The sequence below is a fragment of the Mercenaria mercenaria genome, chromosome 13, assembly GCF_021730395.1.
Source record: "Mercenaria mercenaria strain notata chromosome 13, MADL_Memer_1, whole genome shotgun sequence".
NCBI classification, from domain to species: Eukaryota; Metazoa; Mollusca; class Bivalvia; order Venerida; family Veneridae; genus Mercenaria; species Mercenaria mercenaria.
Genome location: NC_069373.1, coordinates 623,575 through 649,911, shown reverse-complemented (window position 1 = coordinate 649,911; position 26,337 = coordinate 623,575). Strand labels below are relative to the sequence as shown.

Sequence of the window (26,337 nt, the reverse complement as noted above, 5' to 3'; positions counted from 1 at the left end):
GTCATCCTTTCTGTAGAATTCACCCAACTGTATGGTCTGTCAAATGAGTTAAATTCTGACCCTTCTCCATTGTCACTGACCAACTCTCAGACTTCATTTGGTGGCGTTTCTTCACTTTATCATTTTCATCTGAAACATCCATGCTCTCTCCAGTATGTTCAACATCTTCAGTATCTGTATAATAATTACTTAGTCCCATTGTATTTACAGTTTCTACAGGGTCAGTTTCATCACATGTTGTCCCTTCTTTGTCACTGACCGACTCTTGGACTTCATTTGGTGCTGTTGGCTCACCACTATTATTTTCTTTGGAAAAAACCCATGCTCTCTCCAGTATGTTCAACATCTTCAGTATCTGTATAATAATTACTTAGTCCCATTGTATTTACAGCATTTACAAAGTCAATTTCATCACATGTTGCCAATTCTTTGTCACTGACCAACTCTTGGACTTCATTTGGTGGTGTTTTTTCAACTTTATCATTTTCATCTGAAACATGCATAACCTCTCCAGTATGTTCAACATTTTCAGTATCTGTATTAGAAAAGGAAAATAAATAATAAGATATCTTCATGAATGCTTAGGTAGCTTCTTTTTCAGCCTTCATTAAAAAACAGTGAAGTTCAATCTGTTAAAGCTGGCTACATTTTAACAGAATTAAATCTTGAAAACAGGACCCACAAATTTTAACTAACTGTGGTAGTATGTTTACATGTTGCTACGGTAATGAGGAAAGGCAAAATTGAGCACTGCCGATTTCTCTAATTTAAGTTCTGGTGTCTTGTGAGTTTTATTATGATGTCAAATATTAAATAACAAAACATGTATACATGTTACTGTTGCAATATAAACACAAACAAATAAAAGTTATTGTCATTCAATGCATTACACAGACAAATCGACAATAATATAATTAAATGCATTATGTTTTCAAAAAAAGAGCTCCCCCCAAACAGGGCAATATACGTCTGAAGGGTAACATCAGAGGATGACAGCAAAATTTAAAGTACTTGACTGTTGAAGCCAAAGGACAGGAACAACAAAGGGAAGAAACTCGAAAAAAAGTTCGAAAAAAATATTCCAAGTCCACAAAGAAATCCTTACCAGGTACAGGTATGTCAAAATAAACCTAATAGTTGGAGGTACTATCTATATTGTACCACAGAAAAGTGATCTGGGTTCTTCCCTGCAGCCAATAATAAAAATTTCAAAATAAGCTATTTATAACATAATTGGGAAGTAATTAAAAAAAATCATTGTAAGTGAACAAAAAATGGATCTACCAAATAAAAACAAGAGGGTCATGATGACCCTGGATCGCTAACCTCAGTAACATGAGCTACATGTTTCAAATGTCGAACTGATGATAAAATATAAGGAAAGTCAGTAGGTCACATTCATGGTCAATGAAATTCAGTTTTACGATTTGTGTGCAAAACTGTATAGGTCGCTGTATCTTAAACAAGAGGGTCATGATGACCCTGAATCCCTCACCTGAGTAGTATGAGCCACATGTTTCAAATGACAAACTGATGCTAAAATATTTGAAAGTAGGTCAGTAGGTCACATTCATGGTCAATGACAGACAATTTTAAGATTGGCGTGCAAAACTGTACATGTCATCCAAATTTCAAGGCAGTATCTTAAATAAGAAAGTAGGTCAGTAGGTCAAGGTCACAGTCAATAGATCCCTAATAGCTTGAGTCATCTGGTAATTATAATTAAACAGTCTAGGAAATATGACCTGATAACTTTTGAAGTATTTTTTCTTATGAAACACATAATTATAACAAGTGAACCCCAGGGCGGGGCCTCTTTTCACCCCAGGGGCATAATTTGAAAAAACTTGTTAGAAAACCAGGCAATGTTACACACCAAATATCAAATGCCTACACCTTGAACTTTCAGACAAGAAGATCTTTAATTTTTTTCCTATATAAGCCTATGTTACACTTGGTACCCCCAAAGCAGGGCCTCTTTTCACCCTGGGAACATAATTTGAACAATTTTCGTAGAGAAACACTAGCAAAGGCAACATAATTAATATTAAAGGCCTAGGTCATGTGGTTTTAGACAAGAAGATTTTTAAAGTTTTTTTCCTATGTAAGTCTATGTAAAACATCAGACCCCCCGGGGCAGGCCTCTTTTCACACCAGGGGCATAATTTGAACAATTCTGGTAAAGGATCACAAGGCAATGCTACATACAAAATATCAAAAGCCTAGGTCATGTGGTTTTAGTCAAGGAGATTTTTAAAATTTTTAACTATAAAAGTCTATGTAAAATTTGTGACCCCCGGGGCGGGACCTCTTTTCACCCCAGGGGCATAATTTGAATAATTTTGGTAGAGGACCTCAAGGCAATGCTACATACAAAATATCAAAGGCCTAGGTCATGTGGTTTTAGACAAGAAGATTTTTAAAGTTTTTTACTATATAAGTCTATGTAAAATTTGGGACCCCTAGGGCGGGGCCTCTTTTCACCCCAGGGGCATAATTTGAACAATCTTGATAGAGGACCATAAGATGATGCCACATGCTAAATATCAAGGCTCTACGCCTTCGGGTTTTGACAAGAAGATTTTTAAAGTTTTTCCTTTCGGTTGCCATGGCAAGAAGAGTTCTGCATGGCATTAAATTCTTTGAACAATTTTGAAAGGGGACCACCCAAGGATCATCACTGAACAATTCTGGTAAATGACTACTAGACAATGCATCATTACAAATATCAAAAAAATATCAAAAGCCTAGGTGGTACGGTTTCAGACAAAAAGATTTTTATATAAGTCTATATAAAACTTGGGACCCCCAGGGCAGGGCCTCTTTTCATCCAAGGGGTACAATTTAAACAATTTTGGTTGAGGACCATAAGACAATGATACAAACCAGATATCAAAGGTCTAAGTGTTGTGGTTTCAGACAAGAAGATTTTTAAACTTTTTTTTCCTATACAAATCTATGTAAAACTTGGGACCCCGGGGCGGGGCCAGATTAGACCCTAGGGGAATAATTTGAAAAGATTTGGTAGAGGACCACTAGATGATGCTAGACACCAGATATCAAAGCCCTAGGCCCTATGGTTTTGGACAAGAAGATTTTTTAAATTTTTCATTTCGGTTGCCATGGCAACCAGACTTCTGCATGGAATTCGATTCTTTGAACAATTCTGAAAGGAGGCTACCCAAGGATCATTCCTGTGAAGTTTGGTGTAATTCTGCCCAGTGGTTTTCAACAAGAAGATTTTTTTAGAAAATGTTGACGGACACACGACACACGACGGACATTGAGCAGTCACAAAAGCTCACCATGAGCCTTTGGCTCACGTGAGCTAACAAGAGCTGTCAGTGGACAGCGCGCTCGACTATTCTCAGTGCTTGAAAGTATAATATAAGCAATGAGTAAAACTTTAACATTACAATAAGCATATTCTAAGTCGAAAAGGGGCCATAATTCAGTCAAAATGCTTGATAGAGTTGCCTCCTCCTTTTTACAGACTGGGGTCATGATGGTAAACAAGTATGCAAAATATGAAAGCAATATCTCAATGGACTTTGAAAATATTTGGGGTGGTACGCAAACTTTAACATTTATTCTAAGTCGAAAAGGGGCCATAATTCAGTCAAAATGCTTGATAGAGTTGCCTCCTCCTTTTTACAGACAGGGGTCATGATGGTAAACAATTATGCAAAATATGAAAGCAATATCTCAATAGACTTTGAAAATATTTGGGGTGGTACGCAAACTTTAACATTTATTCTAAGTCTAAAAGGGGCCATAATTCAGTCAAAATGCTTGATAGAGTTGCCTCCTCCTTTTTACAGACTGGAGTCATGATGGTAAACAAGTATGCAAAATATGAAAGCAATATCTCAATGGACTTTGAAAATATTTGGGGTGGTACGCAAACTTTAACATTTATTCTAAGTCGAAAAGGGGCCATAATTCAGTCAAAATGCTTGATAGAGTTGCCTCCTCCTTTTTATAGACAGTGGTAATGATGTAAACAAGTATGCAAAATATGAAAGCAATATCTCAATGGACTTTGAAAATATTTGGGGTGGTACGCAAACTTTAACATTTCTTCTAAGTCGAAAAGGGGCCATAATTCAGTCAAAATGCTTGATAGAGTTGCCTCCTCCTCTTTACAGACGGGGGTCATGATGGTAAACAAGTATGCAAAATATGAAAGCAATATCTCAATGGACTTTGAAAATATTTGGGGTGGTACGCAAACTTTAACATTTGTGTGACGCTCACGCCGACGCCGGGGCGAGTAGGATAGCTCCCCTATTCTTCAAATAGTCGAGCTAAAAATAAATAAGAGCACTGCAATGCAGGGCACTATACACAAATCAAATCATATATGACCTTTGACCCCTTTGTGTGACACTGACCTTGAAGTGAGTCATCCAAAACATGCCCTTTGCACGTCGTCTCGGTGTGGTGAACATCGGTGCAAAGTTTCTTTGAAATCCTTCAAGCAGTTCAAGAGTTACAAAGCAGACATGGAACAAATTCATATGACCTTTGACCCTTGTGACCTTGACCTTGAGGTGAGACACCTAAAACATGCACTCTTCACATCATCTTGGTGTGGTGAAACATTCCTGTGGTGTCAAGAGGTTCAAGAGTTACAGAGCGGACATGAAATTGCTAATGTCTGGCTGAAATGAAGGAGGGGGCCATTTCTTTTGTTTTATGGGGGGCCCTGGCTCTTTAATCTATTTAGCTGATTGAACTTATTGTTCTCTTTACTGTTATATGACCCTCTCTTTCATTTGAGTTGCCCGGACAGACGGACGGACACAGGGGACATAAAACGTCCCTTAGGGGGTATAAAAATATATCTGTAGTTCAATGCATTGGTTTGGCACTGAAACTGCTACGTAATGTATTGCATTTGTAAGCAATTTTCCCTGTTGCTGTTTGATATAAGATGTACGGCCTTTATTACGTTAAATACACATCGACTTTGACACATTTCACTGGTACATTAAATACTGATGCATACACTGGAAACTAAATTATAAAAGCATTGTCACTTTTAATAGGAATATTTTATGTACCTTTCTTGTGTGGGTATTTCCATTTGAATTTTCTTTGCCCTATTGTAAACACGTCATTGTGTTGAAGGTAATGAACACTGGCATTCATAGTTTGCCCTTGAATTAAAAGTACCTGCAATATACAAAACACAGGTAATGTTAAAATTCTAATAAGACGACGAAAAATGAAATTTATACCCATTCAAGCTGCCTTAAACGACGGTCCGGATACACAACTTCAGCAAATGACATAGCATGTTTAGTATGCATGTTAAGCATAAATCATTTAAATTAATGAAATAATTCAATTGGTAAACAGAACCAAAATTAACATTTTGTTTTGTGTACATTTCAGTATAATTGCAATTCAACAGTAGTAAACATTTAGAATTCAGTGGTATGTGTTTGTTTTGTGTTTAACACCGTTGCAACAATGTTACAGTCATATATAACAGCTATTGGTCATCCTTACCACACTTTTCCTGGGAATGCTTAGCCTGTTTAAGCTTTTGTACCAGTACTCAGTGCACACATACCTTGTGAAGAAACTGACAACCCTACTTTAATCAGAGGTAGGGGGCAATTTAAAAAAAAAATAATTGAACAAATCTAAAAACTTGGGGGTTAGTAACAATAATATAATAATAATAATAATACATTTCCACTACCTCACCAAATCTGTTCACTTTAAACAAAATCTCATGGGCTGCAGACCCTCTGACTATGATGTCATCTGATCTTGCACTATAATGAATAACAAATATAATTTTAAATTAATAATATAAATATCTGCATGACAGAAAAGGGCTCTGCAACGATTAAACACTCACCTGAAAAAAGAATGTTCACACAATTTAGTTATAATGATGAGGACTGGTAACAACAAAATGCAAAAGAAGATTTCTTTGTTCTTAACAAATATCATGCATTTATATGTTATCATACAGTTATTGCATGGGTGATTTGGGAACTGTCAAAACTACGGTATTGTCCCAAGGTATCAGGGAAGACTTTTGAACTGTTGCCCAAGGCTGATGGCAGTAGTTCAATATGTCTTCCCTGATACAGAGGGATAATACTTTAATTAGTTTTGACTGTTCCAAAAGCACCCATGAAGTAACTGTTTTATTACCTAATGTTCTACATAACTTTTTAGTACTGACAAATACTTATGTTTGATGTTTGGTATTATGTTTGATTTGACCTTTTAATAGTTTTGGAACAATCTGTAAGGTCAAGCAATTTTTTTGTGAAACATGACTATCTCCTGTGGAGTGCAAATTGACATGTTGATATCAATCACATTCACAACTGGCACTGAAAAGTTTAAAGGCCTTTGGAGACTGAAAGCCATTATGCACACTCAGTTTCACAGAGCTAAGAAAGATCCCAGCTCTTAATGGGACGAAAAGAAGATTACTGTGTCATGCAGTGTCCCTAACTGTTATCAAAACAGAATTCCAGTCTCTATTCCAGCATAGAATACAGAGGCTTTGTAGATTTATTATACCAGTTTTATGACATTCACTTGTTTGTGTGTTTGTGTTGGGGTTTAACGCCGTTTTTCAATAGTATTTCAGTCATGTAACGGCGGACAGTTAACCTAACCAGTGTTCCTGAATTCTGTACCAGTACAAACCTGTTCTCCGCAAGTAACTGCCAACTTCCCCACATGAATCAGAGGTGGAGGACTAATGATTTTAGACACAGTGTCGTTTATCAAATAGTCACGGAGAACATACGCCCCGTCCGAGGATCGAACTCACGATCCCGAGATCCGTAGACCAACGCTCTACCTACTGAGCTAAGCGGGCGGGCTGACATTCACTTGTAGAACTTCTCCTTGCATGGACATGTAAGCATTTTCCGACTGTCAAAATTTTTCAAGTATTCATCAGTATTTCATATGCAATTACATAAAATCCAGAGTGTAATAGTTTAGTTAAATCAGAAAGCATTGTATTTCTTCAAATACTCTTGAATGATTTGCAATTGCAGCAATCAATTATAATTTCCATTTATTTTAAATCCTATGTTTACCAGTCTAAAAAGTGAGAGCAAAAAAAACCCCCTGAAAATATGCACAACTAAGCTTGATACTAAACATGATTATTGTGAAGTTTCATTCAATTCCTGTCAGAGGTTTTGGAGAAGAAATGCAACAAGAGCTGTCACAAGAGACAGCGCGCTCGACTATTTCGATGCTGGATAGTGAAACTGGGCACATCTGAGGAAACTAGAGCTGTCACTGGAGTGTTTAATGACTCCAGTTGTGGATGAACATATTGCACAATAGCCTGAGTCTATGTCAAAAATATCAACTTAAGTAATAAGAGAGGTAAAGATAAAATGTATCAAAACACTATATAAGTATATCCTAAGCAAAATGGGGCATAATTCATTAAATATTGGTGCCAGAGTTATGCAGCTTGTGTCATATAGTGTGGGTGATGATGTTGAACAACTATTTTAAGTTTGAATCAAATCCATTCAGTAATAACAGAGACAGAGTGAAAGTGCATCAAAACTTTAACCTAAAATTCTAAGTAAAAAGGGGGAATAATTAATGAAAAATTGGTGCCAGAGTTATGCACCTTGCATCATATGGTGTGGGTGATGATGTTGAACAACTATTTTAAGTTTGAATCAAATCCATTCAGTAATAACAGAGACAGAGTGAAAGTGTATCAAAACTTTAACCTAAAATTCTAAGTAAAAAGGGGAAATAATTCATGAAAAATTGGTCCCAGATTTATGCACCTTGTGTCATATGATAAGGGTAATGATGTTGAACAACTGTTTATTAAGTTTGAATCAGATCCATTCAGTAATTACAGAGATAGAGTGAAAGTGCATAAAACTTTAACCTGAAATTCTAAGTAAAAAGGGGAATAATTCATGAAAATTGTGCCAGAGTTATGCATCTTGTGTCATATGATGTAGGTGATGATGCTGAACAACTATTTTAAGTTTGAATCAAATCCATTCAGTAATAACAGAGGTAGAGTGAAAGTGCACCAAAACTTTAACCTGAAATTCTAAGTAAAAAGGGGGAATAATTCATGAAAAAATGGTGCCAGAGTTATGCACCTTGTGTCATATGATGTGGGTGATGATGTTGAACAACTATTTTAAGTTTGAATCAAATCCATTTAGTAATAACAGAGATAGAGTGAAAGTGCATCAAAACTTTAACCTGAAAATCTAAGTGAAAAGGGGGGATAATTCATGAAATATTGGTGCCAGAGTTATGGCCCTTATGTCAGATGATGTGGATGATGTTGAGAAATAAGTATTTCAAGTTTGAATCAAATCCATCAAGTAATTACAGAGATAAGTTGAAAAAAGAGAAAGTGCACCAAAACTTTAACCAAGGTGGGGACGCGGAAAGACGCCGACGCCGGGGCGAGTAGAAAAGCTCTCCTTATACTTCGTATAGTCGAGCTAACAAAATTCTTTAAAATTTCAATGCCAATAACACTTTTGAATCAGCCAATCAACCATTGAAAACCTGTTTTTAGCAGGGAACAAACAAATATTACCATGCATGTGTTCATATTTTTAGATAAATCCATTCTATATGAGTTTTCTTCGGCAAATGTGGAGATCTTGTATGTCCGCCATTTTGAAGGATAGGACGAACATCTTTCGAAATAAGTACACTGATTGGCAGAGATAAACAGCAATACTTGAAAATCCTGTATTCAAGAATAAATACGTGAATGGGCCATCATCAGATCTTTCTGTTTTGCTTTAGAAATACTGGATCTTCTAGTACAAAGTCATGAAACTCACTGAAAGATTCAAATAAATCCATCAAGCATCAATCTCTATAAAAACTTACCTCCAATATCTGGCCTTTCAATGGAACTTATTTCAGAAACAAGAGTGCACAAGAAATCCATTGATTGTTTGCAATTCTGGCATTACTGGGCCTGGATTCCTTAACAGTAGCACTACCTGAAAGAAAAATGAAAATACAAACGTTGCGAGGTACACGCCACATGCTGATTTTTTGATAATTTATTAAATACTTGTCCTCCTGGTTGTAAATAAATGTGCAGTCAATCAATATCATGGAAAGCATTCAGAGTAACTTATTTCAGAAGAACAAAAGGCACATTTTTAAGAATTCACATCCGACACCTGGGTCTTAAGCTATGGAAGCTGGGAAAGGGCATGGTCCACTATATTCTTTCAATTTATATGAAATTATACCACAGTTAGTTATTTCTTTATACATGGTGTTTATATTTATACTGAAGACTGAATTATCAAGGTTTGATTCCTAAAAGATCCTAGTTTTTTTTTACATGCATTTTTGCAGATGTTTTTTTTGACATAAAATGTGCACTGATAGTGCATCTTTCAAACAAATCAGCAAATCTTGAACTGAGCCATACGAAAATGCCGCTCTGCACATCGTTTTGATGAGGTGAACATTTGTGTAGGTTTCTTTGAAATCCTTCAAGGGGTTCAAGAGTTACAGAGCGGAAGGGAAATTGCTAACCAACAGACAGACGGACACCGAGGCAATAACATAATACGTCCCTAAAAATAGGGTGTATAAAAAGGTATCGAGATTTTATGGTGATACAAGTTGTGTGCAAGTTTGGTTAAAATCCAATCATAAATGAAGCTGCTATTGCACAGAGAATGTCAAAATAGCTAATTTTGGCCCTTTCAGGGGCCATAACTCTGAAACCAATTATGGGATCTGGCCAGTTCAAGAAAGGAACTGAGATCTTATGGTGACACAAGTTCTGTTTAAGTTTGATTAAATTCAAATCATAAATGAAGCTGCTGTTTTGCAGACAAGGTCAAAATAGCTAATTCTGGCCCTTTCAGGGGCCATTACTTTTGGACCCATACTAAAATCTGGCCAGTTCAAAAAAGAAACCAAGACCTTGTGTTGGTACAAGCTGTGTGCAAGTTTGGTTAAAATCAAATCATAAATAAAGCTGCTATTGCGCAGACAAGGTTAAAATAGCTAATTTTGGCCCTTTCAGGGGCTATAACTCTGGAAACCATGATGGGATCTGGCCAGTTCAATAAAGGAACCAAGATCTTATGTTGATACAAGTTGTGTGCAAGTTTTATAAAAATCAAATCATAAATAAAGCTGCTATTGTGCAGACAAGGTCAAAATAGCTAATTCTGACCCTATCAGGGGCCATAACTCTGGAACCCATAAAGGAATCTAGTCAATTCAAGAAAGTAACCAAGATCTTATAGTGATACAAGATTTGTGCAAGTTTGGTTAAAATCAAATCATAAATGAACCTGCTATTGTGCAGAGAAGGTCAAAATAGCTAATTTTGGCCCTTTCAGGGGCCATAACTCTTAAACCCATTAAGGGATCTGGCCAGTTCAATAAAGGAACTGAGATCTTATGGTGACACAAGTTTTGTACAAGTCTGATTAAATTCAAATCATAAATGAAGCTGCTGTTGTGCAGACAAGGTCAAAATAGCTAATTCTGGCCCTTTCAGGGGCCATCACTTTTGAACCCATAATAGAATCTGACCAGTTCAAGAAAGGAACCAAGACCTTGTGTTGGTACAAGCTGGTGATACAAGTTGTGTGCAAGTTTGGTTAAAATCAAATCATAAATGAAGCTGCTATTGAGCAGACAAGGTCAAAATAGCTAATTCTGGCTTTCAGAGGCCATCACTCTGGAACCCATAATAGAATCTGGCCAGTTCAAGAAAGGAACCAAGATCTTGTGTTGATACAAGTTGTGTGCAAGTTTGGTAAAAATCAAATCATAAATAAAGCTGCTATTGTACAGACAATGTCAAAATAGCTAATTTTGGCCATTTCAGGGGCCATAACTCTGGAACCCATAAAGGGATCTGGCCTGTTCAAAAAAGGAACCAAGATCTTATGGTGACACAAGTATTGTGCAAGTTTGATAAAAATCAAATCATAAATAAAGCTGCTATTGTGCAGACAATGTCACAATAGCTAATTTTGGCCCTTTCAGGGGCCATAACTCTGGAACCCATAATGGGATCTGGCCAGTTCAAGAAAGGAACAGAGATCTTATGGTGACACAAGTTGAGTGCAAGTTTGGTTAAAATAAAATCATAAATGAAACCACTATCGTGCAGACAAGAAATTGTTGACGGACGACGGACGAAGGGTGATCACAAAAGCTCACCTTGTCACCATGTGAGCTAAAAAAACAAAAACATACTAATGGCAATTTAATTATAATTTTAATCATGTAGCTTTCACCAGCAATTACCTTCAATAACAAAATCATTACAAAACAGTATATATTATATATACTGATTACCAGACCTCTAGATTCTGCATCTAGAGGTCCGGTTACCAGACCCCTACTGGTTTCAGTCATAAATTCGGCCAGGTTGTACATATTCGGCCACCCATTTTAAAGCTTTTTATGGAGCCAGATGCTTGAGAAGGAAAATGTGGAAGCTAAACCTGTCCATTATTTTTAGCACGGTTTTACTGTTTACCATATATACTGTATTATTATTATTATTATTATACCAGATTTATATAGCGCCCTTTTCATGGTCAATTTCACGTTCAAAGGCGCTTTACATAGTTCAAATGCAGCCACACAGGGCGCATAATTCATCCTCTACTAGTACAGACACAGAGCGATCTGACCACCCCAGAGGGACAGGGTAAGACAAAGCCCCCATGACAGAGAGATCAGAAATCAGATACAGGCTTGTCCGGCTAACTTAGCCTAGCTCGAATAGACAGCCTGGTTCTTTAACGTGTCCAGTGTATAGCACTGATACACGCAAGGATTGCCTGGGTTCCTGACCAGTACACCTGTAGTTGGGTGGGAAACACTGAAAAGTGTTTCTGAAAACTGCCGAGTAGCTGCCGGGGATCGAACCCCGACCTCAGGATTGGAAGGCCAGTGTGCAAACCACTGAGCTATCCGTCCACCCAATAAACTGTAAACGGCCGTTATTAGTAACAACCGATGTTGATTGTATTAAAGCATATACGATAGAAACTTTGTACAAATCTGTTGTAAAACAAAAGAAATATTTATGAAAAACTGGAAAAAGTGTTTGAAATTATGACTTGAACCAGTAGCCACTTCTGCAAAAAAAAAAAAAAAAAAAAAAAAAAAAACTGAAAAAAAAGTTGTTGCATGTCAAAATCTAGGACACAAGTTTAAAACTGCATTAACCTTGAGCCGTTTGGTGGCATGTGATTCTGCCTTTGCGACCAGTGCAGACCAAGATCAGCCTGCTCATCTGTGCAAGTCTGATCATCAGGTCTAGTATATTGTCCGATTGGTGCTTCATGCACCGATCGGTGACTATCATGCACCAATTTGTGTATTCAGCAATTCACCAATCGATGTATCAACACGTAGGATGCCACTTTAAAACAAAATATTTCGAGAACCGGAAATAACCGCATTCTGATACCTTCACATGTTGTTGATGACATCGGCCATCTTCAGTCGCCATTACATTTTTTCCGACAGACTGCTGCGTTTCTTGCGTTTTACACATTAAATGCACTGTCACATAATTATAATTCATTGACAGGTAAGCGAACACCAGTTAAATACCCCAACAAAAGTGATTTTACCCAAATTTCCTTGCCTTTATACAATCGCAGCCATGTTGGATTCGGTTCTATGCTTATAAAATTTTCCCAGCATCCCAAAATTTGATTGACATGTGTATTATCTTGAATATGTATGGTGTAGCAACATAAAAAATTAAGAAATAAGTTTACACAGTGTCAGTTTTGAAACCCCGTAACTTTCAAAGTTATTTTAACAGTTGTATTATCAATAAGAAGTGATATCAAAATTAGTAACATGATGGTTTTATGAATAATATAAATCATTATGTTATATAAATCAAGAGTGGATCAAGGAGTTTGGTTAATAATTATCTATAGCTTAGATTCCTTTTATATCGATCTTCAATTTAGTTATCTATATATCTATCCTCCCTCTGTGAAGATTAGCATGGGCTTTAGTGACATGTGTCCTTTTCTGACTTTCTTTCCGTGGTATTCAGTCTATTAAAATATGCATTATCACAATATCACGTGTGCATTTATTAATTTATTTTGTAGGTTATGCAGCACTTGCTTAGATAACTTTTTAACAAATAATTTGCGGTATTTTATATTTTGGTTTATGTCATTTTTGGACACCATCCTTTAGCATAATTTTCAGATAGATGCTGATTTTTCGAGCGTTCTGGCGCAGAATCAAAGGGAAGTCACTCAAAATGCCCGAGTATCAATATGGCGGAACACATGCTTCAGTAGTATTGAGAAATTATAAACAAAAGTGTTTTTAACCCTAGAAATTGTTGTGTTCGAAAATAAATAATATGTAAGTAGTACATGTAAATGTGTTTTATCATTACGTTACGTTAAACACTTCAAAAAGAATGAAATAATTTGAAAACTTTACCTCGGAGTGTTGTTCTTTTGTTTTTCCCATGATGCGGAAATATCAAATACACATGGAATAACGGTCAGTTTATTAATTTTCTGAGCCGATACACCGATTGGTGTATTGTTGAATACACCAATTGGTGCATGATGCACCAATCGGGCAATATACTAGACCTGATCATGGTCTGCACTGTTCGCTATTCAGTCAGTAAATACTCAGTAAACACGCCTTCGAATAATAAATGGTACTGCCCAAATTGGACGATGGACCAGTCCATCAGAGCTCCAGATAAGGGTCGTATTTTCGTAATTACGAATTTGTTAGAGGTAGGATACGAATTTATTTTAAAATGTGGCCGTATCAATACGAATTTATTTTAAAATGTGGTCGCTTCAGTACGACATGTAAACAGTATTACAAATTTCAAAGGAAGATTGAGCCGAATTGCATGTCTGCGCTAAGTTGCGCTAATCAACGCTATCCCGACTGTTGACAATCTGCACGGTGTCAAATGAGTGTGGAATACACGAAACACACGCTAATAGCATAATGAGGCTCCGCCTACTTCAGGTACTTGCGAGATTTTCCCGAGAAGTGTGAAGCGAATAAAATTATCTGATACACTACAGTAGATTGTGTTCAGCCAATTAGCACCGCGGTTACATATTTGACACTTTGTTTAATTGTCAGCATGTCCGAGAGCAAACAAACAATGTTTTATAACTGTGCGATTACCGGTAGTTGGACTATTGTACGCATTTTTTGTCATATATGGTAAAAGAACGACATGTAATGTATTATTATGTTAAATCTAACTGACTTCCATCGATGATTTGATTTGAATATACATGTATGTAATTTTAGTTTAAACAGTTTTACCTTCAGTTTTTATTCGAGCGAGATACCAAATTCACCGATGATATGACTTATATAAATGCTTATTTTTATCAGTTATCTGGAACTACCATTACTAATTTCACAAAATATCAGGTAGTACCGTTACTAATTAGAAAAAAATATCAGGTAGTACCGTTACGAATTTTACAGAAAATCTGGTAGTACCGTTACTAATTGCACAAAACCTTATCTGGAGCTCTGAGTCCATTATAGAAATTTAGCAGGGTAAAGGTTAAAACTTTATCAGTAATATTTATGTTCAAAAACACAATTGATTTGTCATTCATATACATATTTGGGTCTAGTCCAAATAATTGTACTCGAGAGTTGAATATCGTAAATATTTTTTTTTGCCTTGTCAATATCCGCCTCTACATGCTCTAGGTAGACAACGTAAAATATCAAAATGTAAAATCGGTCAACCCGAGGTATCATTATTTACTGGCACGCGAGTAGTCCCCGGACAGCAGTAGTCCCCGGACACCTGCCCGCAACGCTCTATTTTCACGATTCATCTACATATTTTTGTGCCAAATCATACAGACGCTTGTTTTGGAGAAGTTTATTAAGTTCATTTTTTCACAGGTAATCATATGAGTATAATTATCATGGAAATCCTACCCAAAGGTTACTTGTTTACATTTTCACTGGCGGGGCTTCCGTTTTTAATGCGCATGCGCAAGAGAGGCCCCTCTGGGGGGTTTTAAAATTAAGGCTACATGTCTTTACTTCACGACTAGCAGATGATACATACACTTTCAACAAGAAAAGTTATTTTCTTTGTGACAACAATACTAATCTGCCAAAATATTGAAGAGGTGTTATAGCACTACATTGTCCAGATATCTGTAACTTAAGCATAAATATTCTGTTTTCTGTTGTCGCAATTTCCGTGTGGCCGGGACAAATAAATATGATGCAAACTTGTGATCTTTTTACAGTTAAATAAAATATCATTTGTCTTTTTCATAATTCCGGCTCATATGGGCAGTTCCACAGGTGGCAGTAACGTACCTACGATACAGTATGGGTCCGTGAGCCATATGCACTTAAATTTACTACAATTATAATGTTTTCTTAGGAAAAAAAATGACAAAAAGCCATTTTGAAAAAAAAAATTGCTGTGACAATGAGCCATTAGAAAGGTGATCAAGAACAGTTTGACATGTGCATTGCTTCCAGGTCCGTATTTTTTTTTCAAAACAATATTTCCTTATCAATGGTTGGCCGCCTTTTCGGCGAAAGATTAATCTTTCAGAAAAACCTTACTTCAAAACCCAGTTCCAAACCGTTTACGCATCACGAGCGAGCAACGGCATACGACGATAGTGATATCTCCACCCGAATAAATCCCACACATTTTTCGCATCGAAGTCTCCCCCCTAAAACACATCAAGCACACAGTGCGAGTTTAAAATAACGTTATAACCGTTCATAACAGACTAAACACAAAGTAACAAGACCGAAAACTAGGTTCAATCCTACTTTGTTACTTACAAATTCGCTATTTAACATTTTCGCTTTCGGAAATTACCTTCGCCTGCCATGATTACCGTTGACAAGACGGTGGTTGTAAAGAACGTTTTCATTGGTGGAGACAGTTTACGTATTTAAAACGTAGCGATAAAATCCAAAGAGTACCCGAATATAAACAAGCAGCGATGGCTCACGAGGATTATTTACCAAATTCAAATAAATAGCAACTGGTAAGTAATTAAGTAGAATTGAACCTTATTTTTAGTCTTGTTAGTTTACATTTAGCCTATTCTGACTGCTTGTAGTGCTATTTTTAACTGACATGGTGTACTTGATTTGTTTTAGGGGGGAGACTTCGGTGCGAAAAATGTGTGGGATTTATTCGGGTGGAGAAATCACTATCGTTTCGTACTCCGTTGCTCGCTCGTGATGCGTAAACGGTTTGGAACTGGGTTTTGAAGTAAGGTTTTTCTGAAAGATTAATCTTTTGCCGAAAAGGCGGCTAATCATTGATAAGGAAATATTGTTTTGAAAAAAATACGGACCTGGAAGCAATGCACATGTCAAACTGCTCTTGATCACCTTTCTCATGGCTCATTGTTACAGGGGCAAAATTTTTTTCAAAATGGCTTTTTGTCATTTTTTCCTCAGAAAATATTATAATTGTAGTAGCTCATGGACCCATACTGTATCCTAGGTACGTTACTGTCACCTGTGGGCAGTTCCCGATAAATATATTCATGAAAAATTGGTGTCCGGGCATTACTATCTAGCATGTTAAAATTTGACGTTCTACAGACCCCTTTTCGGGCCTCGCTAATCCCCCGCGAACGTGACGTCATTTCACAGGAAAACCCCTAAACTGGTAATACCGGAGCTAAGGTTCGTATGTATATCCCTGTTTCTCGTGTTCTCAGGGTTTCTCATATTCTCGTTTTTTTTTTGCCTTCAAGTTGTCAAATAATTTAATGTTTGTTATTTTCTAGACAGGAATGGTACAAAACTGACACACTGAAAATTTCAAGTGATTTGAATGCATATTGGCGAAACTATCAGCATTTTACTCAGTTTTCAAAAAAAATCCTTATTTTTTTCTGGTGGTGTTAGCAAATTTGCCATAAATTATTGATTATGCAATTAATTGTAGTATTTCTTGATGTGTTTACAACAGAATATATCTTTTTATAACACAATGGTAATTTTAATGTTTTAAATTCTACAACTTATTTGTGATGAAAAGTCAAATCTAAATCTACGGGAATACGAGAAACTCTTGGTCCATTTCTGCGGGTGAGGGTGGTATCAAATACAGGAACAAAATAATTAAATGGGATAATTTCAGTAATATTTTATGACTCCATCTGAAAGACAAGCAGGGCGTCAAGTGCTTCTGGGAGTCAAAAATATAGGTAGGATCCTGAAATATAGGTATTTGGGGGCCAGAAATATAGGATTATATAGGTTGCTTATAATGAAGAAAACAAGTCAGACAAGTGTTTTATCCTCCTCCACCACCTACCAGCACTCTCTTTTATGAAACATAAAATACAAAGGAACAGAAAAAGTGGCTACTTTTATGATTTTAAACAAATAACATTTTAACATATATCTTACTTTCATAATAAACTATTAATTCACCAACAGACAAAACTTTACCAATACTGGTACTCAAATCAGTTTAACAGGGAATTAGGCAAACCAAGCCATATTGCTAACAACATATATCAGTACATTGTTAATACAAGTATAAAATATTGTGGTGGGCCTGCATTTGTACAAACCAAATAAGGCTATTGCAAGGTCTTCTGCTTCTTGACCATACTCTTCAATGCCCTTGCTAAATGCATTATGCATGGTATGAAGATTACATGTATCAACATTCAATAGTCCTTCCCACTGAGGTGAAGTTTTTTTAATTTGTTTAGACACTTCCCTAAAAATTGTTTTGTTGACATTTGGTCCATCACTGCCAAGTGCAATTAAATATTTAATTGGTACAGAATCCCCAAGAAGAGTCTCTACCATTGCTGATGCAACAGTGTTTCCATCTGCATGAGCAAAGAACAAGGATTTGTGATACCTACACCAGACTTCATCATACGTTGGAGACCAATACCTTATTAAAAGGTCCATTTGCTTCTTCAGTTGAGCCTGAGTAGTTTCATCATATTGAAGAGAAAAATAGTTACTTGACTGTCTCACATCATACAGCAACAGTTTGGCGAAGGAAGGTCCTAACCCATCAGACAAGAGGTATGACAATTTTGTTCGACTCATACTAAATCCATCTGCTATGTGACAATGAAACATAGCTTTGAATGTTTCTCCAATTCCATCATTGGCTCTAAAGCTTATATTAGAATAGGCACATGTTGCTGCCCACAATACTTCAGCAGAAATAACATCATCTTTAGCATATGAATAGCTTAAAATTTGCTTTTGCTTTGAGGTGGAAGCTGGTGATTCACTAATGCTACCATGGACTGTTCCTTCTGAAGTTGAACATGGGTTTTCATCAGCTGTTGGAGGTTTAAATTTCAGTTTAGCTTGTGTTGATGAGAAAGCAACTTTACTTAATTTCTTGTGTTGAGTGCCTTTTGCATGTTGAAGAATTTGTCTCAGTCCAGCATTATCACACTTTATGTCAGTTTTGCACAATGTAAAGTGACCATAAGAGTCACTCTTCCCCTTGACACACCATAATTTCAGTTCATGTCCATTGCCATCTACTTCTGATAGCCACCTATCTCGAAACTGACTCTTATTAGCAGGCATTATGTGGCTTAATTATGAAACATTAAGGCTTGTTTATTCTGAAAACAAAATAAAAACATGTGCATTTCCTATTCACATTTTTATACATGAAAGCTTTAAGAAATGGAAAATATTCCAATTGAAAAAAGAACATTACTTAAAGCTTTCCTAAAGCTGGGCTGGACAGGGTCGCTACACCTGAAAGGAATACAAATTTCAATGCCTAAAAGGTAACAGCATATTTATAAACTCAATTATCATAGAATCACTTCTTTTTTAATGGTTTGAATGACCTTTGTATTCCTTGCTTACCACAAAATTTCCAGATTATAGGTATTTATAGGTATTTTGGCAAAATATAGGATTTTATAGGTTATTATAGGTAGAGGGCTAAAATATAGGAAAATATAAGTAAATATAGGTAACTTGACGCCCTGGACAAGTGAATTTTCTACAAAATAACACCCAAATGCTGTTTATGAAATGGTAAATCTCTTACTGGGAAAAAAACACCCTTAGGCCCCCGAGAATATAGTCTAAATAATGAGACCTCGGGTAGACCGATTTTACATTTTGATATTTTACGTTGTCTACCTAGAGGTCTCAACCAGAAACAATCAAAACTGTGGTGGAAACTGTGGTCGATTGAAATTACGATTTATCAGTAGTCACGATTTTTCTTTAGCCTACCTGTTGTTTTAAATCATAAATAGTAAATAAAAAACATAAGAACAGGACATATTTATCAAGAATTTCTGTTGTAAAAAATTTAAACCTCTAACGTTTCAATCGTCTTCATGTAATGGCGGTCGGAGGCGTGACCAATGAAAACGCTTCGTGTAGTAATGTGTTTACCGGTGATCGGCCATTTTCCAATATGTAGTACACTCGTGTTAAACCTTGGCATTTTTTTAACTGCCATAGTTTGAATTTTTCTCAAGAAATCTCGGTAATATATACATAATTGAAAAGAAAAAATTACAGGCTTTCTATGTATGTATTACTTTTTTTTTATCTGTTGCATTATTATAACATAATTCCCGCCCAACGGATTCCATTGGGTGTTACTTACGCAAAGAAGAGGACAGTGATATCACATTCTTTACCTTTTCTGGTTTGTACTCGGAGGCAGATATCGACAAGTCAAAAAAAATATAACGATATTCAACTCTCGAGTACAATTGTTTGGACTACCGAGAATATGAGAAAACAGGATAAATCGTTTTTATTCTTGATATTGGTTAAGCTTTTGAGGACGAAATATATATGCAATTTCTGTCCGTGGACTACTCGCGTGCCAGTAGACTAATTTGGGTCCGAAAACACAGTTCTGTTCCTCAGTCAGTGGAAATCAAAACTAACAATTCCTCAGTCAGTGTATATCAAAACTAACAAAAAGTGGTGTTGCTCCAGTAGATGTAATTTGTATGGTCGAATACTATTTGGTAGTTTACCTGTACCTGCAGACTCCTAACATTCTGAATATGTATCTGGGCTTGCACAAAGCATAAGCCAGAATGCAGTAACAACAACAGATAATAATACCTGTACACATCTTTTGTATGTAAACAGATAAATCAAATATGGCGGCAATTGACAAGTTCAAGGACGGGGAAATTATGATTACAAAAAAAAAAAACACCAAAAAGGTGCTGTATACTCCTGAAAGCGGGGAAAAAATAATAAAATTGGCGCCATAAAATTATTTAGCAATTACCTGCAAGCTTCCATTTACTTGGATAGTCTTTGAAAACTGTTTGTTTAATAACAAACAAAAAAAAAAAATGGCTGCTCCCTTGATCAGCTGTTGACAATGTCAAGGTCGTAACAAAATCTGTTTTATTTTCATAGAACTTGTATGTATACAAATCCTGCGTATTTTCTATTTTTAGAACTGATAAGACAGTGGGTGGGCAGAAGCCGACCGTCCATTTTTTTTTGTAAACAGTGATGTTTTTCTAAAGTACAGTAACGTCTGAACTTTCTTAAAACACAAATATCATAATATCAATGAAGGATATAAAAGAAGGAATTTATCAGGGTCACTCCAAATGACAAATAAGGGGGTTTATGCCTTTAGAGCATCAGTCAGTTGAATTTTATCATCACTGACCATGTTTAAAGCATAAAAAGTGCAGTTTTGCAACTTTTTGTTAAAAAGTTGAAAAAATATTCTCAAAGGCCATAAAAACATTTAGGGTCGGGCAAAAATTTAGGGTAGGTCGGGATACCGGAAACAGAGAATATTTTTTTTTATGCCTTATGAACGCTTTTAGATCAACAGGGTTTCTCTAAAAGTTTTGAAAATCACTACGCTGCTATTATTTAAAATTATATGTCATTTAAAATTGATAAAAGATATTTGAATATGAAAATTTAAGTAGCTCTATCTCCTTTTCAAATTATTTAGAATCAAATATTCTGATCCCATAAACAAAGGATATATAAAACCAGAAAAGCAGTATCTTGTTCCAAATTTTAGTATTCAGTGATGTTTGACCTGAACTGACACATAAAACATTGGATGGAATGTGTTGCGTAATAATAAATGTTTGATGATACTGAGGCCTAAAAAAAAATTCTTTGTTTCCAGTAACATGCTCAAAAAAATTAGGGTAGGTAGATTGGAATTTTTTTTTTTTTTTTTTTTTTTGATTTTTTTTTCTTATAAAGAGAGACAGTGAGTTTTCAGAAATTATTTTTGTGTCAAAAAATGAATACAAACAAGGGGTTTATGCCTTTAGAGCATCAGTAAGTTGATTTCTAATATCACTAAGCATGTATGTTTAAAGCATAAAAGGTGCAGTTTGCAACTAAAATTTTGTCCAAAAGTTGAAAAACTATTCTCCAAGGCCATAAAAACATTTAGGGTCAGGCCAAAAATTTAGGGTAGGTCGGGATACCGGAAACGAACAATTATTTTTTACGCCTGATGGAAAAAAGAGATGAGCGATGATAAACAGAGTAGATGACCTTTTTTTTTGCAGTAGCATAATTATAGTTGACAATACAATACTATACAAATTTTATTTACAGGTGGTGCATATAAACAGGAAAACATTAACTATGTGTTACAAGCTATTTACCGACATGACAAGATTTGTTTATTTTACCGTTAAAAAAGAAACTTGCCTTCGTAAGAAAGCGACACATCTTATTGTTGAGTCAATTAAGTTTTAGACCTATGACTAAAATTTATCTGTCAATTTTTTTACACAGAATTATATGTTCATATTCTACAGAAAGAAGTTATTAAAATGTGATTGATTGCTGTTGTTTTCGATACAAATCAATCACCCAGGTAATTGCCTTTATCTCTGTGTTTTACTTACCTGCTCAAGAAGTTGTCAAAGCGCTAATTAACGAGGATAATTTCTGTTTGTTTCCTCTACACATTTGATGTAAACAGTAGAGTATTACATATACAAGCATAATCTTTTTAGAACTGATTCTTTTGCGTATATCTATTGATTAAAAACAGTCATGGGTAGAGCCTATTTTGGAAATAAGGATATCACATGTCTGTTAATTAGCACTTTTGCATATTGGCTGTTTAATGTCTCCATTAATTTACCTGTTTACTTAAACTTTTTATAGTAGTGGGACAGATTTGTATATTGTCTAATTGATGTGACCGGGCTAGTAACTTTAAATGTTTATGGTTCTCGGGCAGACTGGTGCTTCAGTAAGGCTGGTTGTCGGCAGGTAAAACTGGTTGTCGGAGGACATCGGAAAAAGGATTTGTCAGACCCTATTCACCGTCAACAGGCCAATAACAGGCTGGGGAATATTCCAAAACAAGCTATAATAGCCCAAACAGGCTATTTTTAAAGCAAAAGAATCAATGAAAATCGTCTACTATTTTAACGCACCAGAGAAGTGCATTTTCCGAGTACCGTACAATGTTATGATGGCTTGGTACTCCATTCAATGCACATGACAGCATTCAGCCTCCAGGTTGCTGCGCTGGATAAGTGAAGGTTGGGGAAATACATTTTCATTTCATGTCTAGCAAGTTTTTTATCATGCATATTGATTTTTTTTTTACCAGTACTGCTAACTTTTTTTGACTTCTGCATGCCGGATGAGACATCACCTTCAAATATTTGAAAAATGTATAAATTTGGACGAAAACAATCTTAAATGGTTTCCGAAATTATAATTAAATTAAATTAATAGGCCATAAGCCACACATCAGAATATATTATACATCGGCCTTCTCTGGAATCATCTGTAATAGTGACTTGCCAAATGAGAGAAGGATAGGGAAATTTTAGGAGAGAATCAGCAATGACTTTCGAGTGCATAAATTATGGAAATGAAACATCAAAAGAATTTTCCAAAATACGATTATACAATTTCTATTTACCTCCCATTGGAGAGCATGGAAACAGCATTGTTGGATTCTTAAAGTAAAAAAGTGAAATTTAGACTAACCTTGATTGTTTAAGATTATAATTATATGTTTTCTGTGATTTCTTTCAAATTTCTCCCAACCCTCACTCATCTGGCCCAGCAACCCGGAGGCTGAATGTTGCAATTGTTGTGTGGGATAGAGTACAAAGCCATATAACATTGTATGGTACTCGGAAAATGTGCTTATATGATGCGTTAAAATAGTCAACGATTTTCATTGATTCTTTTGTTTTACGAAAAGCTTGTTCAGGTTATTATAGCTCGATTATCTATTATATAGCTCATTTTGGAATATTGCCCGGCCAATGTTTAAACTAGTTTGCATTTATTATGTTGTATGGATGATTCAAGTATGGGTAACCCTAGTACAATTAACCCGGTTAGCTTAGATGACCTAGAGTGATGGACTAGTCAGCTGTAGATTCTCATGAAGATTTTATCATACATCCAACAGTGTCCAATACAAAGAAAAACTTTTAATAATCAAATTATAGAATATAGAAAGAAACAAACATTCTGTACCTCACAAGACTTAGCACCATTAAAGCATATGTTCAGCCAAACTGAAAATGAATTGCTACGAACAAGGTCAAATCACGAAAACATGTGACTTTAAAACAAAATGTGATTGTCAATTTAATTTTTAAATTAAACTAACTACAACTTATCAAAATATCATAAGAAATGGTTTGTAAAACAGAAACAAATGTTGTAAATGTCAATATCGCTTAGCATCCGTGATTCTAGTATATTAAAAAAAACTCACTCGGCCGTGACGTGTAAACACCACCAACTCGAGACCGGAAGTGTGAAATTAAAATTGGCGAAAATATTAAAACAAAATCGAATGTCACCCACTGGTCACACACTCGACCCTTGGGACCTCCAACCAAGGACTGTCAATTTTTATCAATTTTTTTCGCGTTTTATAAGAAATTATGACATTTGGAAAGGCTTTATAATTTTGCCAATTGAGGCCGTCTTCAGTTGGCAGCTTTGACCTCATTCGTTGGTGTTATTACGGAAAAATGTCTTTAGTTGGTGGTCTTTACACACGCACACACACACACACACATACACATACAAACAAAATCCCAATACATGAGGACAAAACAGGCCAGAAGACAGATATCAAAACAGTTCAGTCCTGGTTGGATTTAAAAACTGCTTATCATAGAGTCCTCCCCTCTTACGTCAGACACAATCAAAGAGGGAAGCGTAGTGTCCAACTGTAAACGGGTTGAACACTAAACACTAAGTCGCGTCTCAATATGTCATAGAAATGTTTGCTTTTATTAGGTATTTGGAAAATTGAACGAAATAATGACGAATGCAATTTAAACTCTACTTAGATGCTTTAATCTAGCAATGATGATAGAAAATATATGACATCGGCTCGCATACAGTGTTACAAAGTCACAACACAACTGTCATTTTAAATGGTTGAAAACTTTGTATGTGCATCTCTTATTTACGTCTTAACCATCTCTTAGATACTTGCATGACTGGTTCAATGACGAAACAAGAAAGTTGAACAATAATTTAATGAATACAACAAATGTTTTGGCCTTTCGGAAGCTGAACTGTTATACTACATTATAGCCTTACGGAGGCCGAATTAGAAGACTTTTGTTATGGGTCCATACAATTATATAATTATTCAGTTTTAACAAAAATAAAAAAGTAGAGGTAATGCTCTACGATAAAAAACAAAATATTCTCAATGGTGATTATTATCGCAATTTACATTTCGATTTATTTTCCTTTTTTTAAGTTTGAATAAGCCTGTAGACAACTAGCTGGCGTACTTTCACTGGTCTACGGATCGCGGGGTCGCGAGTTCGATCCTCGGGCGGGGCGTATGTTCTCCGTGACTATTTGATAAACGACATTGTGTCTGAAATCATTAGTCCTCCACCTCTGATAATTCATGTGGGGAAGTTGGCAGTTACTTGCGGAGAACAGGTTTGTACTGGTACAGAATCCAGGAACACTGGTTAGGTTAACTGCCCGCCGTTACATGACTGAAATTATGTTGAAAAACGGCGTTAAACCCAAAACAAACAAACAAACAAACAAACTTTCACTGGTAGTTTTAGTATAACTGTGCATTCACTTCAAGATATAGAGAATATACTCTGTCCACTAAGTCATTGCTTAGGGAAATTATGTCGCATATCTCATTTCTTTTCCCTCATGATTTTTATGTAAGGTGTTTAATGTTGGATCACATCGTGCTGTGTCAAATTGCGAATTAAAACATGATTTTTATTTCGACTTTCTAAATGTTGAATTCTCGAATAATCTTAAACACTTTATGCAGCTGCTACAGCTGAAGGACAGCAGAAGTATCTTGGGGGAAAATCGTGAAATGGAAAAGCGGATGAACATCAACTATTACACACTTAGCATAGAATATGACTTTATAGCATAACTCCTTTCATTTAGACTTGTTGGTATGTTCAACTAACTTATTAATAATGGCACAGTTGTTCAAAACGTTCGTTAAATACTTAACGATGATGTTATCGTTAAATAGCTTATGGCTCGTTAATTATCTTGTTACTGTTAAACTGTTCGGTTGTTCAGAACTTTTAACCATACACATTTTGTTAAATTAGCGAAGCTACGTTAAATATTTCATTAATGTGTTTCGTTAAAAAAATCTGTTGTTGGTGAAATGTTAGTACAATAATTATGTTAAACTATGCAGTTTAACAATAAATTTAACGCAAATTTTAATTTGCCTAAGGACGTACTTTAAAATGTTTGTTAAGACTTAACGAAGAAATTCAAGATGGCTACCATGTCAAGATATTTTCCAGTTATTTTCAAAACTTGAGTATTTCACAACATTTCTTTGAAGAACAGGACTGGAAATTGGTTTGTGATGATTTCATGTCATTTTATTTTAGTTTTGAAAGACTGACAGGGTCAAGCATGTTATGCACAATATAGTCCATAAAATTAACTGAAACATGATAGGATTACAGGGAGACTTATTACTGTAGTAGGGCCTATAAATAAATCTAAAACTTCATCGTTCTACTTCCTGTCCTCGTTGAACATGGTTAAAATGCCAAATAATTTATTGGAAAAGCCAGTGTTGACTTGTTGTTTTGTATTTTTAACTAGAACAACAATCAACTAAAAGTGCTGTCGTCAGTAAAATCTACAAAAGCAAGTGACATTGCTAGTTACAAGAAAGGGGGACTGCATACAAATAATATGCATGCAGCCAGAAAAACAGGACTACGGACAATATATGAAAGGCTACACAACAGGTAACACAATTTTTGGTATTGAAGCATTTTTCAATGCTATAAG

The 26,337-nt window shown here is 35.6% G+C and overlaps 1 protein-coding gene across 4 annotated transcripts; it reads right to left on the bottom strand.

The window, feature by feature from the left end:
• Positions 1 to 24,079, bottom strand: LOC123565667 (uncharacterized). Of its 4 annotated transcripts, none has more exons than XR_008366641.1 (4): positions 23,777 to 24,079; positions 5,714 to 5,789; positions 5,067 to 5,178; positions 1 to 535 (listed from the first exon to the last, which is right to left on the bottom strand). XR_008366641.1 is itself a non-coding variant. In XM_053520791.1 (4 exons), the coding sequence occupies exons 1-4, from the start codon at positions 20,323 to 20,325 to the stop codon at positions 300 to 302; spliced, it is 438 nt and encodes a 145-aa protein (XP_053376766.1). In that variant the 5' UTR covers positions 20,326 to 20,490; the 3' UTR covers positions 1 to 299. The 4 variants fall into 4 exon arrangements, 2 of the variants coding, with proteins under 2 accessions (XP_053376766.1, XP_053376765.1); XM_053520791.1 differs by lacking the exon at positions 23,777 to 24,079 and adding an exon at positions 20,312 to 20,490; XM_053520790.1 differs by lacking the exon at positions 23,777 to 24,079 and adding an exon at positions 20,049 to 20,210.
• Positions 24,080 to 26,337: the final 2,258 nt, after the last annotated feature.

Coding starts and splice junctions, on each gene's coding strand:
- LOC123565667 (XM_053520790.1), bottom strand. CDS start 20,149: ATGTGTACAGGTATTATTATCTGTTGTTGTTACTGCATTCTGGCTTAT. Junction 5,790..20,048: donor TTAGGAGTCTGCAGGTACAG/GTAAACTACCAA, acceptor TATTCATTATAG/TGCAAGATCAGATGACATCA. Junction 536..5,066: donor GAAATACCCACACAAGAAAG/GTACATAAAATA, acceptor TTTCTAATACAG/ATACTGAAAATGTTGAACAT.